Source organism: Pezoporus wallicus, unplaced genomic scaffold (assembly GCF_028554395.1).
Source record: "Pezoporus wallicus isolate ANWC-B61680 ecotype Strahan unplaced genomic scaffold, APGP_CSIRO_Pwel_v1 scaffold_6362, whole genome shotgun sequence".
NCBI classification, from domain to species: Eukaryota; Metazoa; Chordata; class Aves; order Psittaciformes; family Psittacidae; genus Pezoporus; species Pezoporus wallicus.
In genome coordinates, this window is record NW_026637663.1 from 1122378 (window position 1) to 1141464 (window position 19087).

The 19087-nt window shown below is 37.7% G+C and overlaps 1 protein-coding gene across 3 annotated transcripts in view; it reads right to left on the reverse strand.

The window, feature by feature from the left end:
- ADGB (androglobin) overlaps positions 1–19087 on the reverse strand; it is a 112279-nt gene that overhangs the window by 11944 nt on the left and 81248 nt on the right. For all 3 annotated transcript variants that reach the window (XM_057406847.1, XM_057406846.1, XM_057406848.1), the window contains exons 26-30: positions 18594–18781; positions 17275–17459; positions 10764–10957; positions 8271–8382; positions 1237–1424 (exon numbers count right to left, since the gene is read on the reverse strand). In XM_057406847.1, the coding sequence (XP_057262830.1) occupies positions 1237–1424; positions 8271–8382; positions 10764–10957; positions 17275–17459; positions 18594–18781 (867 nt within the window). The remainder of the gene's footprint in view (positions 1–1236; positions 1425–8270; positions 8383–10763; positions 10958–17274; positions 17460–18593; positions 18782–19087) is intronic.

A 19087-nucleotide genomic window follows, 5' to 3' on the forward strand; every position in this document is an offset into this window, starting at 1 on the left:
TTATTATACTTAACTAGGCTTTTTGTGTAGAAATACATCTCTCTGTCTTATGAGGCATCAGGAATTTTCCCAGTCACTTCTCAAACTCTAAATCACCCTAACCGATAGCTTCTCCAAAACTGTGGGGTACAAGTAGTGCCTGAAATCTAGGAGACTATTCTGCTGTTTGACTAATGAACAAGATATTGTGTTGCATATATTTCTGGAAATTCTACCATCTGCAGAAGATTTAAGCCTAAGATATAGAGGTAAAGACAGGAGTTTAGCTTTTATTTGAGACTAAAAGTGAGCATCTTCTTTATCTGTAAGCAGTCCCATCTCTAAACCTGCATCTGTTTTAGTGGCAGCCTGAAGAAATCCCAAGAACCAACACCCCAGAACCCCTAGTATACCCCATAACTGAAGCTGAAATCTGACACAGCCTGAATCTACATTGCATTTCTATGGTCAACAATCTCAACTGCAGCCACTCAGGCACTATTCTGGAGCTCTATATAACTACGTGTGGGTATGAATCATTGGGAAGTTTGCTGAACAGTAGGTTTAGTCAACAAAACAATTCAGTAGAGATTTCTCATGAAAAACTCTTTGGAGATGCTCTCCTCTTGAACTACCTGCCATCAGACAGCAAAATTCCCAGCAAAAGCAATACCATTAAATGAGGAGCTGTCAGTTTCTCCTTTGTCTTCCATTAATCTGTTTGCAATCCATAAAGTCAATTATTCCTTTTAAGGCATACAGGCTGGCAGTAGCCTTTCAGTCAAGCACAGAACACTCAGGTTATGCCACCACAGGTGAGAAGAATTTGTAAGCAGGTAACAATTTTTCTAACACTGCATATCTGCAAGCTAATGGCAACTGCGACATATGAGATGGGAACTGACTATAGTTGAAATACCTACTTCATCTCCTGAAAACCGCTACAGTGGGGGACTAATGGGACACGAAGATGGTGAATTCATGGAATTTAATAAACCTTCAGAAGAGACTGAAATTAGCTCAACAAAAAGAACAATTAATAGCTGCTTTATACATAAACAAAGAAATGTGCAATTACATCTCTAAACACAGGATGCATGTCTTTTACATGTGTAGTTCAATCTCGGGTATAAAGCTAAAAAGGTGGCAAAGCAGGGCACAGAGAAATGAAAGGGGATACGCTAGAAGTGCTAGTAATACTGATCTTGGTACAATGACGGCACATTCAACAAATGCAATTTTTGGTTTTGTTCTCACCTGAGATTCAGGTGGAGAAACAAGAGGTAGAATTGATCCTCTTTCCTTATTGGACTTCTCTTTTTCTGTCTTCTCAGATGCCTTATCTTTTGTTTTTCTGGTTGTTTTACGAGCACTTGCAGATTTATGTACATCAGAAAAACTGAGCGTTAGAGGAAAGCTGTGCTCCTCATGCTTTTCCCCACGTACTATTCAGATGTGGTTATGATGCATGATGAATTAGAGAATCCATTGTCATCCATAAATATATTTCCCCATATAATATCCAGGGTGGAATAACAGCACAAAACAGCCATACAGAAAGACAAAGAGAAGTCAGTTAATTAGTTGGCACTTTGAAGTACTACACTAACATTTGTTGTGTGACCAAGAAAGAGCATGGGTACAAAATAACTTTTAAAGGTGGATATATCGTGACAGCTTTATCTGTCCTAAATAGCACTTTACCCAGGGCTTAAATGCGAGTTTGCCACAGTTCCGGCATACCTGTCACTGCATTTGTTGCCTTGTGCCTGGGTCAGTCCAAAGATGGCAGTGTACAGGATCACAGTCTGACTCTTACTTCTTTTATATAGTCTCATACAATCTCTGTCAGTGTTATGCACTAGACTGGCCAAAAGCTCAAAATAGGTAAAAACTTACTATCTCATATGCTTATACATCTGAAAGTGTGAAGAGCAGAAGGGAAGGTACACCCCACCAGAAATTAAGGAAGTTAAGGCAAAGAACCATATTTGAGATTTGATGAATATTTAAGAAATTCAAAATTATCATTCTCAGAACTGAGAACATTTTGTATTAATTATTTTATCTGTACATGTATATGCTGTATGTATTCCATGTATGTGAATTAAAGATTGTGAGAATTGACATTTGTGACACTTATTTTGCACTGTCTTAGCTGGGGGGAGTTGTTAACAACACTTGTTACATAATACTCATGTTAAGTAAGTAAATAAGCAAGTAAATAAATAAATAAATAAATGAAGCAAGCTATATTAGTGTATAGCTTTAACAGCATAAGGAATATGTCAACTGAGACAACCTGGAATGAACCCACACCACTATGAGAAAGATTAAAGATCTGAGTCTGAAATCTCTATTTTCGTCCAACTTCATACTGCTTGAAATGTTAAACAAATGCTGAAAACATAGATTTAGTCAATACAGTAAAACAGGGGATTTCTCTTAGAAAAAAAAGAGGAAATGAGCGACTCTTTTACAATTTGATAATAATAAGAAGATACCTTTCCCTTAATGCTATGCTTTTCTAACTTCTTTCCACTAAGGACAAATCATTGTGCTGCATGATTAATGAGCTTTGGACCAGATCTGCAATCTCATGGCCAAAATTATCTGGATATATCAAATTGTAAATATTATAGAAACATATTCATAATACACATATAACTACACAAATATGATATAAAATTGTATTACATCATACATTATACATGTGTTTATATATAAATTGTATTATTCCTTCTGATGCTACTTAAATAATGTAAAATGGCACCAAAGTGCTAAGCTTAAATTGATTCAATGCTACCACAGCATACATTAAAGAATGAAAGCAAAAATTAAAGTGGTCTCCACAAATATTGCAGATACTAAAAGAACTCCAGAGGAAATGCAAGTAAGTTATAATATCATTACATAAATGGCTTTCCATTTAATTTCACATTATCATAACACATTAGCACCATAACTCAGGCTAGCGTACATGCATTATTTAGTGAATTATTAATTTTTAAAGATAAATCATTTACTGTTTATAGAAACACTCAAGAGACATCCAGTGTTATTAGCTAAATGATATCAGACAAAGACTTGTTATGTTATGGGATACTACAAGCTTTGACTGGCTTCTATATTCTACATTTCTGAATTTTAACATTTTGATCCTCTGGACTTATTAATACACTGAGAAGTTAGTAAATAACAAACAAGCATATGACAAGACAGGCCTCTTATGCACACACTGAGAAGTTAGCAAATAACAAACAAACACATGAAATCACCAGGGCTAAAATGAGGTTTCCTGCTTTAACTCCAGAGGTCATGTACTACTACACAAGCACAGCTACAGGCTGCAAGGAGACTGGATTGAGAGTAGGACAATTAGGAGAAGGACATGGGGGTGTTGGTTGACAAAAAGCTCAAGATGATTCAGCACTGTGCACCTGCAGCCCAGAAAACCAGTTGTATGCTGGGCTACATTAAAAGGAGCCTGACCAGCCATTCTCCCCCCTCTGCTCCACCTGGATTACTCTGTTCAGCTCTGGGACTGCCAACATATGAAGGATGTCAGCTGTTGGAACAGATTCAGAGGAGGGCCACAAAGATGATCAGAGGGCTGGAGCACCTCTCCTACAAAGAAAGACAGGCTGAGAGAGTTGGGCTTGTTCAGCCTGGATAAGAGAAGGCTCCAAGGAAGACCTTGCACTTGTACCCAAAGGGTGCCTTCTAGAAATCTGGAGAGGGACTTTTTACAAGGACATGTACGGATAGGACAAAGGTGAATGGCTTTAAGCTGATGGGGATATTTAGATTAGACATTAGGAAAACACTGTGAGGGTGTGAGGCACTGGAACAGGTTGCCCAGAGAAGTTGTGGACACCCCATTCCTGGAAGTGTTTAAGGCCAGACTGAATGTGGCATTGAGCAACCTGGTCTAATGGAAGATTTCCCTGCAGGGGGGCTGGAACTAGAAGATCTTTTAAGGTCCCTTCAACCCAAACTATTCTGTGACTTATGACTCGATGATATAAAGGCTTAGCTCCTTTAGCTAAAAGTATGCTGCACTGCGCAGGTTCCCCCAGCCCTCCTCCCTCCCTCAGCAGAGCAGGCAGTCTCCCCAGTTTTGCAATCATCCCCCAGATGTTCCTGGAGGACCACTAGCTGCAGGTTGGCACTATATCATGCAGCCCATGAAATGGTTGACTCTGAGGGAGATGTGAATAGCTCCTCAGGGCTTTTCCAATAACAAAGCCAAGCAACTGCTTTGTATGGGATGTGATAAGAAGAACGATTCACTTAGTCTAATGCTGGAAGGGGCCACAGTGATCATCCAGTCTGACGTCCTGTGCATGACAAGCTGAACAATTACATTAAACGATTCTTATCTTAAATATATAACTTCAAATAACAGATTCAGATACCACAATTGTTTTATTTGTTTTTTTTTTTTAGGCAAGATAGACCGCTACTCCTGATTTATGAAATTAAGATTATTGAAAATGTATGTTACTCATAGGTAAAATACAGAGGAGTCTTTTCAAGTTTTCTTTGAGAAGATACTATGCTCTCAGTTATTTGAAATATAGCACTGAATATGAGCATTTAGTGGGATTACCCAGTAGATGGCAGAAATGACTCTTGTCCCATGAAAGACTTTCAGATTTGGTTACGAAATGATTGAGAAATTCAGATGTTGCTTTTCCTGCCTCTAACTGGACCCTCAGTCAGAGATATTCTAAAAAGACACCAATATCAAGAATCTTTCTAATGCTGGGATCATCCAGACATTGAGGTTGCATAAAAATACACCAAGAGAGGAGGAAACTACCACTGTGGTGCAGTAGTAGAGTGGAGTTTTACAGCATGGCTTCAGGGTCTACAGGTCTGTAAACTCTAGCACCATCAAATATCCTCAGTGACCTACTTTTTGACATGTCCTGGGCTCAGCAGTAGCAGTCATTTTTTTCCTTCTTAGTGGCTGGTGCAGTGCTGTGGTTTTGACTTTCAGCCTGGGAACAGCGCTGATAACACTGATGGTTTTAGTTGCTGCACAGTAATGTTTACTCTGACCAAGGACTTTCTGAGCCTCACGCTCGGCTAGGGAGGAGGGGAAGCTGGGAGGAAGCAGAGACAGGACACCTGACCCAAACTAACCAAAGGGTTATTCCATACCACAGCATGTCATGCCCAGTATAGAAACTGGGGGCAGTTACCCAGAACGGCTACATCACTGGTCAGGTCAGGCTGGGTATCAGTCGGCAGGTGGTGAGCGGTTGTGTTCTCTTCTCTTGCTGTTTCCCTTATCATTATTATTATTGGTAGCAGTAGTGATTTGTGTTATACCTTAGTTACTGGACTGTTCTTATCCCAACCCATGGGAGTTACATTCTTTCGATTCTCCTCCCCTTCCCTCCAGGAGCAGGGGGAGGAAGGAAGGGGGAGTGAGCGAGTGGCTGCGTGGTTCTGGGTTGCTGACTGGGCTTAAACCACAAGTGGTGAATCGCTACAGACAGGCAAGGTAAGAAAGAGAGAGGGAGAACTGAATACCCTGTTAAACATCTTGTGAAATCCCGCCCTTGGCATGAGCCAGCAAGTTCTCCGGTGGAAAACGAAAACCTGTGGGACAAAATTTCCCATCTTTGGAGCTAAAAAAGGAATGTTCCAAAGGATATTACCTCTACCTTTTCAAGCCTGCCTCTACTACCTGAGTTGGTCACACTGTCTCCCTCTGCTATTCCAGTTGGATAAACAGCTTTCTTGTATCAACAGCTAATACTCTTGAGTTAGCTGAAGACAACATATGAAATACATGCTGCAGATAGCATTCAGCACACACTGATAATTCAATTCTGGTTTGTGACAGTTGCACGATAAAACTTCTGATCTTACTACAAGAAAAGTAAAACCAAACAAACCCAAAAGGCAATAGCTGGAAGTCATGTATACGAAACAAATCTTAAAATAATTTTAAATAATTTTGTTCACATAGTCAAACAACTTAAAATGCTATAAGCAGTTGCAAGATTCCCTGATATTTTTTCCACTTTCACACAAGAATTATGATCCAGGCCTTAGGGTTTTTCTAACTATTTTTCCATTGAAGTCTTGCCCCATTAACAGCTCCCAATGGAAGTGGAAAAAAAAAAAAAAAGGGACAAAATAATAAAGACTGTATAAATAATAAAATATCTGGCACTTTCTAATTTCTGTGTACTTCGGTTTTCCTGGTTAATGCCTTTTTAATGTTTTGTTTGTGCAATGAGCTTTTTAATAAAACATTTAATGAGATTTTGTATATCATAAATATGACTAAATATTAGTAATGAAATAACGTTTGCTAACACAGTTCTTTTCAAAATGATTGCCAAACTGCAGTATTAAGGATGTTGAATGAAGAAATACCCCAAACATCCACACATACAGAATTATCACAGCATCTGTATGCCAAAAAGCTTACTTTCTTCAAAAATGCTCTTAATAAATATTTATAGTATTGGTGAATGCTGACAGAATAATAGTATGAGTCTTCATTTAGATGGAGACTAGTCTAAAAGACTTTAGTAAATGCTAACACAAAGCTGAAATACGTTTTTGCCATGACAAATTAGCTTTAACGCAAAACTAACTCCAGATGGCACTGTCGTCTTACATGAGATAGTGACAACTGAAATGGTGAAAATTTGTTGGAGAAATTTTCCAGCTGGCTCACTGCAGCTTTCCTAAAAATCACACAGTGAGAAGATGCCTTTTTGGTTACACAGCAACACTGCTATTATATGAATTGTGTGTTTGACAGCTGGTGCTGACAGCTTTAAATGATAAAGCTCAGTTTTCAAATCGCTTTAAGACTAGTTCACAATCAGAAAAAAGATTTAAAGATTGAAAGAAAATTTAAAGGTATTAGCAAGTGTGCATATATGGAAGGAGGACAAGGCAAATAATTTCTCCTTATTTCATATTTGAAAAATTGATTTATAGAACTTTAATAATTGATGATATTGGTAATTTAATGAATAGCGGAAAGTAGTATTTTAGCTTCTCCAGGAAATTTAGGAGTGAGAGCACAGGGGAATTAGCTGCATACGTGCATGTGTGTGTGATAGTCTGCACCAGCAGCTGGAGTAGGGCTGCAGCCTCAGGAGCTGGTATGGGATCCAGGGGCCAGGTACTGGCAGACTGGGTGTTAAAGTCCAGCTGTTGTTAAGGATCCACCTTATATACACATACACACACATGCATAGATATAAAAACTCTCTACTGGACGTCCATTCTGTCCAGCCAGAGAGGGAAGCAGGATGAAGCCATTGGCACTATCTGTGTTTGTGTGAGTGTTCTAGGTATGTCATCAGCATGGCTGGCAATGTATATATGTATGTATGCAGTGTGTATGTGTTCTGTGTGCATGTGCCTGCTGGGACTACATCTCTAGCATCACTCATGGTTGGACGTGGAATGGCAGCCGACTTGCCTCGGGCTGTTTGATCCAGTGTGATAAATTTTCCTCTAGCATAATTAAGATCATAAGGAGAAACAAATATGAGACATTTATGTAATTTCTAAGATACTGACTAGTATTCTAATGGCTTTTAATGTGTGTTGGTTCGGGTTTTTCTTTTTTTTGTTTGTTGGTTTGGTTTGGGTTTTGTGTCCTTTTATTTTTTTTCCCTTGTCCCTTAACAAAAAATGCTAAGAGAATCTACGAAAAAAAGAAAACCTTTAATTTCTGTGTCCCCTGCCTGGCTTGAATACAAGACTAGGAAAGACCCTGGCCTTAGGGTCTTTCCTAGTCTTGCCTCCTGCCTAAATTCTTCTGCTAGTAGTACAGAAGTAATATATATCCTAAAACAGGCCTTTTTTTATTTTTCTTTTTTTTTCTCTTGTCAGTGCATCTTAAACTATCAGCAAGTGTGTCTGTCTGGTTTCAGGAGAAATTCTGTGTTTGGATGTACTTTGTCAAGGCATTGTGCTTTTACATTACACTTCATCAGTCTATGACTGTAGAAGCAGTCATACTTCTGTAGCTGCTCTAGATCCCTACTTAAAAGTTAAGCCCTAGGAAACTCAGGTGAGTTTTGCAGTGTATTCTTTGATTTCCTTATAAATTGTGAACTAAAGATACAGAATTACGCAATCAAACTTCATTTCTATAAACCACAGAACAAAGAGCTTTATTGCTTAATTATTTCACTCAAGTAGTGAATAAAAGAAAAAAACATATGGTTGTGGCTTGTAGCAATACAACTTTTTTTAATTGTTAACAAGATGTATTTGAATAAATAAATACGTTGACCTACCTTTGCTTTCATTTTTCTCCATTTCTTTCAGTTCCTGAACAAAGAGAGACTCACTCTCTTCAAGTGGCCAACTATTATACAGCACCAATGCTTGTATGATATACTTATGAGACTGAAAGAAAATGCAGCATGTTAACACACTGAAGACATAAAAATTATAGTAATTATTCAAAAGTTCTGTAGGTTAGTAACCTATCAGCTACTGAGCTCAGCAAATAAAACAAATAATTTACAAGCTTGCACATTATAGTATTGACAAGAATCTTAAAAAAATAGTGCTAATTCCACAGATTTTAATGTAATTCCTGTGACATTAAACAATTACTCATGTTTATCAAGCAAAACTAAACTGGGCTATACAGCCTCAGGCTGCACTGGGGAGATTTAGACTGGATATTAGGCACAATTTCTTTACCAAGAAGGTTGTCAAGCATTAGAACAGGCTGTCCAGGAAAGTGGTGGAGTCACCATTCCTGGAGGTATCTAAAAGACAAGTTATAGGATCATAGAATCATAGAATCGTTAGGGCTGGAAAGGACCTTAACATCATCTAGTTCCAACCCCCCTGCCGTGGGCACGGACACCTTACGTTAAATCATATCACCCAAGGCCTCGTCCAACCTGGTCTTGAACACTGCAAGGGATGGAGCATTCACAATCTCCCTGGGCAACCCATTCCAGTGCCTCACCACCCTAACAGGAAAGAATTTCCTCCTTATATCCAATCTAAACTTCCCCTGTTTCAGTTTTAACCCACTACCCCTTGTCCTGTCACTATAGTCCCTAATGAAGAGTCCCTCTCCAGCATTCCTATAGGCCCCCTTCAGATACTGGAAGGCTGCTATGAGGTCTCCACGCAGCCTTCTCTTCTCCAGGCTCAACAAACCCAACTTCCTCAGCCTATCTTCATACAGGAGGTGCTCCAGTCCCCTGATCATCCTCGTGGCCCTCCTCTGGACTTGCTCCAACAGTTCCATGTCCTTTTTATGTTGAGGACACCAGAACTGCACACAATGCTCCAGGTGAGGTCTCACAAGAGCAGAGTAGAGGGTCAGGATCACCTCCTTCTACCTGCTGGTCACGCTCCTTTTGATGCAGCCCAGGATATGGTTGGCTTTGTGGGCTGCAAGCACACACTGCAGCCGGCTCATGTTCATTTTCTCATCAACCAACACCCCCAAGTCCTTCTCTGCAGGGCTGCTCTGAATCTCTTCTCTGCCCAACCTGTAGCTGTGCCTGGGATTGCTCCGACACAGGTGTAGGACCTTGCAGTTGGCATGGTTAAACTTCATGAGGTTGGCATCAGCCCACCTCACAAGCATGTCCCTCTGGATGGCATTCCTTCCCTCCAGCGTATCAACTGAACCACACAGCTTGGTGTCATTGGCAAACTTGCTGAGGGTGCACTCAATCCCACTGTCTGTGTCAGCGACAAAGATGTTAAACAAGAGTTGATGTGGTACTTGGGAACATGGTTTAGTGGTGGCCTTGGCATTGCCGGGTTAATGGTTGGACTTGATAATTTTACAGGTCTTTTACAACCTAAAAATTTCTATTACTGTATTCCTTTAAGATTTCCATGTAACTTCCCTATGTATGCCATGTGCAAAACCCAGAAACTTTTGTCTTTGATTTTAAGACCTACTACAGTCCTTTGAGCCCTAGCACTCAATAATGTCTTAATTTGAAGTAGAGGTGACAGGGTCCATGGGTTTTTTATACTTATTATTTATTATTTATATTTATATTTATCTGCACTGAACAGGAAATGATTCCCTTTAAAATTTGTTTTCCAAATTCTAAAGCCATTTCTGACTCAAAGGAACATTGGAATGTATTTCTCTTTTTTTCTTATTTTTTATTTTTGAATATATTGATTTGAATGCATTGTTGCACTTGAACTCAATTATCAGGCAAATCACAGTAGGGAAACAGTGACAGAGAAACAAGAACTGCTTTAGAAAATAAATGCTGTTTTTTTTTTTTTTCTAAGATAGACAAATATTACTGTATGATGGCAAAAAAAATCCACACTTTTGACATCCCTCTCTGAGAAACTTGGCTCAAGTAGCAGCAATTCTGTGTGTGTTACTAAAGCCTTCAGCTGACTGGCAATAGGCGTTTCTCTATTAAAACTATTAAAGATAGCCTTCTCTTACATCAAATTTCACAGAAAATTCATATTGAAGCATCAGAAGTTTAACTTAATTTCTGGTAGCTTTTGGCCCTTAGCTGAAAATTATGCTATACTTGACTTGGATTTGGCAAATGAAGACCATTTAAAGACTGAATGTATCACCTTGATTTGAAACCAAAAATGACCCCTTCTTATTTGTTTACCCACACATGTACATTATCCCTCAGGATACCAGATCTTCATTTTACCAAAAGAATTATTAATACCCCTTAATTGCTTTTTTGTTTTTGTTTTGTTGTTGTTTTGATTTAGTTTGGTTTTTTTCCCCAAAATCCCAGTGATTTGGAATCTCTTACTTCTTGCGGACTTCCATCCTTGTTTTGAAAGGTTTCCAAGACAGAAGATTCATCTTCTAATGTAGGTGGACCTTCTCGTACATGTCCTGCCTTCAAAGAAGTTTTGGTGTCCTTTGAAGATGAATTATGAACTTTTTTTTTGGATCCTTTCACTTCTGATTCCTTCCTTGTACTACTTTGACTAATCTTGCTTGCTGCAAGATTAAATATGTCAGTGTTAATTTCCAGAAATACTACGAAATGTTGGTATGAGGTAAACAGATACCACAGTCAATATTCACACAAGTCACACATAGTCAATAATGCTCACAAGGGTCCAATTGGAATTGCTTATTTCAAATACTATCCTGATTTTATTCTGCATGCAAATCACAAATCTCTTCAAAGTAAATGATGAGAAATTTGGAAAACTGCATATATAACTGCTGTTACTGTTTATAAAGTGTACAATTTTACCCCCTTCAAGCCCCACACTACTTTCCTGCACTAACCATGACAGCACTATGCTATATATTACGTAATACAGATACCTTTGTGCTCTCAATGACAGGGTCTCTGTGTAACTAATCTAATTTAATAAGTTGTGTATGCCTGTGGAAGGAGGGGAGAGGTGCATTGGCCACAGTTCTGGCAACTCCTACCCTTACAGAAGTCACTGATGTCAACTTGGCACAAAGATCATAGCTGACTGAAGTTTAGAAAAAGCCAGTCTTGCAAGCAGCTATAGAACTATTTGTGGCCTGTAATTTATAAAGGTATATCAATGTCTCCTAAGGAAAGTATATAGGGAATAACTGAAACCAGGAATGTGCTAAAGAAGGGCTATCATGGAAGTATTAATCCAGAAAGTGTATATTTGTGTTCACTTCTAATGCCACTGAAATCTTTTTGACTTCACTGAGGACAAGAAGCTTTCACTCTTCCCAAGGTATACTGAAGAAGCCAAGGATGATACTGTACCATGACAGGACTTCAAAAGAAAAACGTAGTTTCACGTGTTTTGACAAAGCATCCAGGAGTTAACAGGAGCTGACAGGACCTAGCAGACCAGATTCAGCAAAATTTACTGGTGGTGTGTCAGTGTATAAATGCCAAATAAAATGTAAAGTGTGCCACTAGAAACTCAAAGGGAGTTATGAAATATTGTTTCTTATGGAAGTCAAATGTCACGGATAACTTGCTATCTCATCTTTCCTCTGTATAAGACAGTGCTCCCTTTTTCCTAAGAAAACCAGAAGTCAGCAAATGAAAACAGGAACCTTTGCATAAATGCTTTCTTCAAGATACCTTAAATTCCTAATCCCACGCTATGAGCTGCTCTTCTGCATGACATTCAGAATGTTCTTTTCTATCTCTGTGAAAACGTGCTGCAAAGAAATAATTCGGATTCCAAATGGAAGAATAACGCTACACACAGACATTTTCCAAACAGGTAACTTGCCTTTAGGCAACCATTTGCAATATTTGCATCAAGGTTTCTAGTCAGGAAGGATCTTCAATGCCTGCTTGAGCACTGTTATCAAGGAACAGTGCAAATGATTTACAAAACGGTAGCTTTAGAGAAGTGAATCCAAGTAGATGTACTCCCTCTTGTAGTCAAGAGAGGTGAGCTCCCCTCCAGAAGGTCAGATGTCTGGGCTTTGGGAGCTGTGTGCTGCTGTCTGAAAGAGCCTACCTCTACCTATCAAGGTACGTGGGTTTCAAGGGAGGCTGTATTTCTTCAGCTATGATCAGCCTTCACTGTCCTTTTCCTCTCTCTCTCCTAAACCTGAAGAGCTTAAGAATTAAAAAATTCTACAATGTTTTGCCCAGAGGACGATTTTGCCATGAAGATAGTTCAGAATGGTGAAATCCTCCATAAGGATTCTACTTAACAACCCATCCATAATCATTCTGCTTTCCGTGCTGCAAAGATGACTTGGAGAAGTTCCCATCAAACATTCAAAATAATAGTTCTAGCAATTGTCACCAGGTGGTGCTGTGATACCAAATTACTTTTCTTGCTACATACATAAATATCCATTCCTGTTTTTCCTAAGCAAAGCTCTGATTAGGAGGAACGACCATCTATCTGTGGTTCCAGATTCAAACTCAAGATTTCTGAACATGATTTTTATGCTTCGACACTGGATCGTACCAGATTGCTACTATGGAAAATAAAAGGATTATGAGCATCCTCTTCCCCATCTGTGCTTACAGGACTGCTGTGCTTGTACCAATAAAATGAGTTGTACTTGCAACATGTTAATATGTAACTCCTTTATTGACAAGCGAATGTTACAGGTCCATGTCATTGGCTGCACCTCAGAGAGGTAAATATATTCAAAATCAAGTGGTTTAATGCATTTTTTTTTAGCTATAAAAGAATTTAGAAACCATCTGTGACTGTAGATGAATTAACAGGTTATGGGTGGGAAAGGGGAATAATGTTTTATTGGTGATACTTGCACAATAAGGTCACTTAATGTCACTTCTGGCAACACAGTGATCAATTCTATGAGAGACAGAACGCGCGATTCTGAATAAATCTCAAATGTGAAGATTGCCTTTCCTAAATAACAATTTTGGTGCTGATGGTATAGCCATTTCTGATTATTCCTGTTCTGTGAAAACACACTTGTTTAGAGAACAACTAGCTGCTAACAGTATCAATCTTGTATTGAGTGTCAGTTTTACAAATCCCCACCTGAACTTGGCATTGGCATTTATGGAGGTCCCTATCTTGTTATTGTACTGGCCATAATTTCCTGCTGCTGTTCACAACAGCAGAGGAACATGAAACATGCTTTTACAACACCATAAATTGCACCTGCAGACATTCAGCAGGCTGGGTAATATGATGCTGTCATATTGGTCATACTGAATACATTCAATCTTTTCATTTAGTTTGGATGCTCTGAAAAATCTGGAATACCTACACAAAATGTCTGCTTTGTAACACACAAGATACCTCATACAGGAAAAGAATTTCAATATTAAGGCCACTTGGTCTAGTATTGTAAAAATAATAGTAATAGTAAAAAAACCAACAAATTGTGATCGCCATTCTTTGCAAATGAAAACTTTCTATACACTCACACTTAAATGGAATCAGAATATTTGTTTCACCTTCAAATACAGTCTAAAACCATAAAACTTATCTTACAGGCTCCACTGCTGAATACAAACCTTAAACAATAACCTTTCTACTTTCAATCAGCTTAATGTAACAGGTATTTCATTGAATGATTCACAGTGGATTAAAGTAACTTTAAATTACCAGAAATTATTTGTATCATAGCACATAAGACTAAGAGATAGAAGTCTAAGTGTATGTCTGATTTCTTAGGATATTTTGTAAAGTTCTTCTTGTCTATGCCCTCTGCTAGTCTGGCAAAGTCAAAATGTCCCTCTTATGTATTCTGACCCATTCTCCCTCTTCCAGCATCTGTTGGAACACATTTATATTCTCTTTCACCTTATCATGTTTCAGACTGTGATCTTTGCCAACAAGTCAGTTTCATGAAAGAAACTTTCTCCACTTGAGTGAGGGTAATGTGGCAATTTATTTCAAGAACTGTGATGCTGACCCTAATCTGAGCTATTTCACAGCCTTCCTGCTGCTATTTCCATCAGTCTACTAATAAGCTTATTAATCCATTCCCACATTCCAAAACCAGTACCCAAACCAGCTATTGATTATCTTGGTAACTAGGACAAAATTATGACAGCTTATCCTTGAGTTCCTTTAAAACCACAACACTGTCATCTAATGAAAGATTTTAAGAGCATGGTCTCCACAGTATTTAATTTTGCATTTCTGGTTATAAGATGCAGTTGAGACAAAACTCAAGATGCTTCATAAACATGATTAGATTATTAGAAATGATACAAAAAATTGGAAATTTAGATGAAACATTTTTTCTAAAGGATGCTAGAAAACTACACAGTTCAAAATAGTGGTGATGAGCACATTAAATATGCTATTTTGGGCTCTACTGAAGCAATACAATGCAGTATTTGAAGAATTTGTCTTTGCCTCCAGTTCTGAATACACTCAAACAGGCAGAAACTCACAGATCTACAAAAGATTTATTGTATAAAAGTCTTCATGAAAGGACTGAAGACTTTAATGTCTTACAACATTGATGTATAGTGGTGTCCATGGAGAGTACAGTAGCTGACTTGTTTGCTTCTAAACAACTGCTTTACTTAAGCAAACTTGTAATGCTGATGAGTAATATAATTTTCAAAATGAAACCCCACAGGTATAGTGAAAAATTAAAAATAGTACACTGTCTTACAAATAAAATGGAAACAGCTTAAGAAGTGTACAGAAAACAGGGAAACAAACTAAAATTATGAAAGAAGTTAAGATGGCATGGCAGTAGCATCTGCAATCTATTACATAAAAGATGGTACTTCACTTTTGTTAAAGATTACTCAAATACCACAGGGACATTTATTGAAAACGTGCCTAAGAATTATGTACCTCATTCAGCTGTATTTATTGGTCCTGAATAGTAAAATTAAACAGCACTTCAAAATCCAGTGCAATCAACTGCCCAAGAGTACTTTCATATGACAAAATTTTCATTCCTGTTTTAGCTTCTTTAAAAAGCAGCAAAAGTTAAGGCTTTTGCTTTAGCCCCAACTTTACCAAACAACAAAAATGCCAGCAGCAAACAGCTTATACTGTCTGATGGTAGCTCCTGAGTACCGAGTTCATTAGAACTAACTTCTGAAAGCCTGAAGTGAAGCACGAAAGAGGATGTCCGGATAACCTAACTCTGCCGTCTGGCGTGCGCAAGAAGTTACCTCACTACATCAGAGGGGGATGATGATGCAGAGTATTGCTACAGTCTCAAGCTGAAGGATCTCTCCATGAAGTCCAGTTGTAAACATACCTCCTTAGTTGGACAGATTATCCAAGGAAACTAGATTATTTGTGTATCATGAAATAAAAACCCCAAACTTGAGCCTTCTCTACTAATTGATACCACAGGGTCACAGGAGGCTGAGCAAGGCTGGAAGACACCTCTGGAGATAATTTAGTTCAATTCCATTGCTAAAATGCAGGGTCATATAGGGCAGGATGCTCATGGCCATATCCAGATGGGTTTTGATTATCTCCAAAGATGAAGACTCCAAAACCTCTCTGGGCAAACTGTTCCCTGAGAGTAAAAATAAAAACCCTAACAAAACCACAAACCAAGCAACCTCCACCCTCCAAATCAGCTTTTCTCATCCTTAAATTTATTTTCTATTATTCAGGTTTTGCCCATTTCCTCTTGTCATGTCACTGGATTCCACTGAAAAGAGTTTGACTTAATTTTCTTTACCTCCTTGCCCCTTAGCCCAGTATTTACATGCTGTGAGGCTTAGATGTAAAGTAGATTCAGACTGTTAACTTGCTGAACTACAGAGAGTCAGTTTTAATTGGTGCTAGGCTTGATTTTTCTTAGCTACAATCACAAGTTTCAAAGTACATTGAGAAAACACATGAATTTTAGCATACTTATGAAAGGTGACCTTTGAACACACACTGGTTCTCACCTTCAACAAGAGCTGAGCTGACAAGACTGCAATGTAATAAATAGCAATTAAAAAACAAAGAAACAAGAAAAACTTTGAGCAAAAACCTTCTCAGATCCAAATGTTCAGCCAAAAATGATTATTTGCTGTAACTTTCAAATAAATTTGTCTCAAAAGAAATCTTGTTTAATTCAAGTGTTCCCATAACTTTTTCTCAGTATTTCAGTTACTATCACAAAGAACTGACAATAGTATAATAGCAAAATGGGCATTTACGCCCCTTATGCCAACTTTGCAAGTCTAGGAAAAGTAGCTCTTCCTTCAGTGTCTTGTATGAATATCGTTGTGAAACCACAGCGGAGCTACAGTCAAAACAGCAGAGTTTTTCTTAGGGATAATTATTATATAATTTATTAAGTGTATTTTTTCCTTGTACTCTGGGCCTCATATGCTGGATGACAAGCAAATAAAACATGTGCTGCTGCTAAAAGGAGTGGTGCACAGGACAGTGCATTTAAACCGTAAGGCTTTAAACCTGTGAATTACCTACCATGTTCCACGGTATGGGCATCTGTTTCCTAAGAGCCAAAAATTTTTGAACCTTAAGATCAAACAAAGGCAAGCTCTTGAAAAATGAAACTTACTTCAATTCTCAAGGACAAGACAAGCATACGCATAAAAATTTAAAAAACTGAGAAGCTACTTCAATTATCCGCAAAGTCTTTAGTCAGTTATAAAAGACGATCAAAAGACAGAGGAAGAAAACAAGGCTGGACACCTTATTTCAGTCAGTCCTTTCAGTACCTTTCCTCATTGCTGAGGACGAAGGACTCCTGTTCATTGCTTAAAAATTAATCTGATTTCACTCAATCACAAAGCAATTAAGGATTCACGGAAAAAGCAGAAAAAAAAGTATTTTCTATGATTATCTAAACATACTGTAACAGTGCATACCCCTCAGTTAATAAAATTATCAAATACAGAATACAATACTTACATTGAGAACTCAAAAGCATTTCATTACTCAAGAAATTAAAAGCAGGGATGACTGCCTGTCCCTTTCCCGTGACACTCAAAATTTCCACTTCATTATCTAGGACTTGTAGTTTAATGAACACATCTGATTTAGAGGTTTGTACCTGCACTGTAGCAATATGTGATGCTGTGGCTTTTACTGAATACCTGAAGAGGAAGAAAAAAATTATAGCAATATAACCAACTATCCACTATGCCAGAACATTCTTTCTTAGGAAAGTGCCTAAATGTTGTGCTGACCTGGAAGTAAGACTTGAGTTTGTGGTCAATTGTTTTCCCACAATCTGGTGGGCTAAACTTCCTGTAGTAAAGTTGAGTGAAGTGAATTTATGATAAAACTAAGTGCTGCTGCAAAAAAATAGTATGGTCTTGCCATTTCTTTTGTCACTGCCTTACCTAATAACCACATGTATATTTTCCCTCCTGTGGTTTTACTGTTTGTTGAAAAACATGGTTAGCCAGATTAGGGAACTATTCCAATTAAATAATCCATTAATTAGAAATATTAGTACAAATTGTCAGGAGTCAAAGGAAAATATTCTAGAATTAAACTTCAAAATATATATGTGCAATCAGCTTTAAGCACGGGGCCTGTTTTACTGCAGTGTGCAGTCTTTTATGTAAAAGTAAGTAAATTGATTTCGTCAGAGTCAGTTCTGAACTCAAGCTCAGCCATAAGAAACTGATTTTAATATTTTAATAAACTCTAATAAACTAAAAAAGACTAATAAAAATTAAATCACATTTTTATTAAATACATTCTCCTAAAAGAATTAGCATGCTAAAATAAAATCTATATAAATTTTTCCACCAACACCGCAAGATGGAAATTGGTCTAATATATCAGAAAAGAAAGTGGTTTATTTCTGTATTATTTAAAGCTTTATCTGAACACTGAAAAAAAAATAAAATAATAAATCAAACTCCATGTCTCCTCCACACCTGCAAAATCTTGATTTTAATACATTTAATCCCCCAGAGTACTATGGAGTTTCAGTAATTGACATATGGATAAGATCTCAAGATTGAACTTAGAAAAATGCAAAATACTGTTATTATGATTTTAAAGTTACAGCCTGTGTACTTCATACCTGTTCTTCATTAGGCAGTGGCAATATTTCAGAAAATAAGAAATATTAAATTTCATATTGCACATTGATGGCCCCCAAAATTCTGATATTTGCCTTACAATCCTCCCCTTCTAAGAAAGAGAACATACTTTTCTGACAGGTATGGTCCATATAAAAAGCAGAATTTAATCATTCTTCTCTCAGTATTTACCTGAACATTAAGTGCTTGTTATTGGGTATGTAATACTCTTTAATTTCTTTAATAGAATAGATATTATTTACAGCATCACGAGAGAGAAATGGGAGCGGAGTGTGAGAACCAATGAGCCGGAGCCTCCATCTTCCAGCTGCCACAGGTAGGTCACCAGTCCATGCTTCAGCCATAAATGTGTATCCTTTCTGAAAGGATCGTAAGTATAGCATTAAATATCAGGATATTAATCTCATTTTTATGAAAATGTTGATTTAAGAAAAAAATCTGTATTATTTAAAAATTAAATAGTTAATTAAAAATGAAGCACAATTAATAACCCTGATGCAGATTTGTCTGCTCTTTACAAATCCCAATAAGAGGAATATGGGGAACAAGAATACAATTATATTTGATTTTATTTTGTATTTGAAAAAAAGAACAGGCAATGTATTTCATTACTTGAAAGGCAGGGGCATGAAAAAGGGATATGGTGAGTGCAATATCAGTTGCAC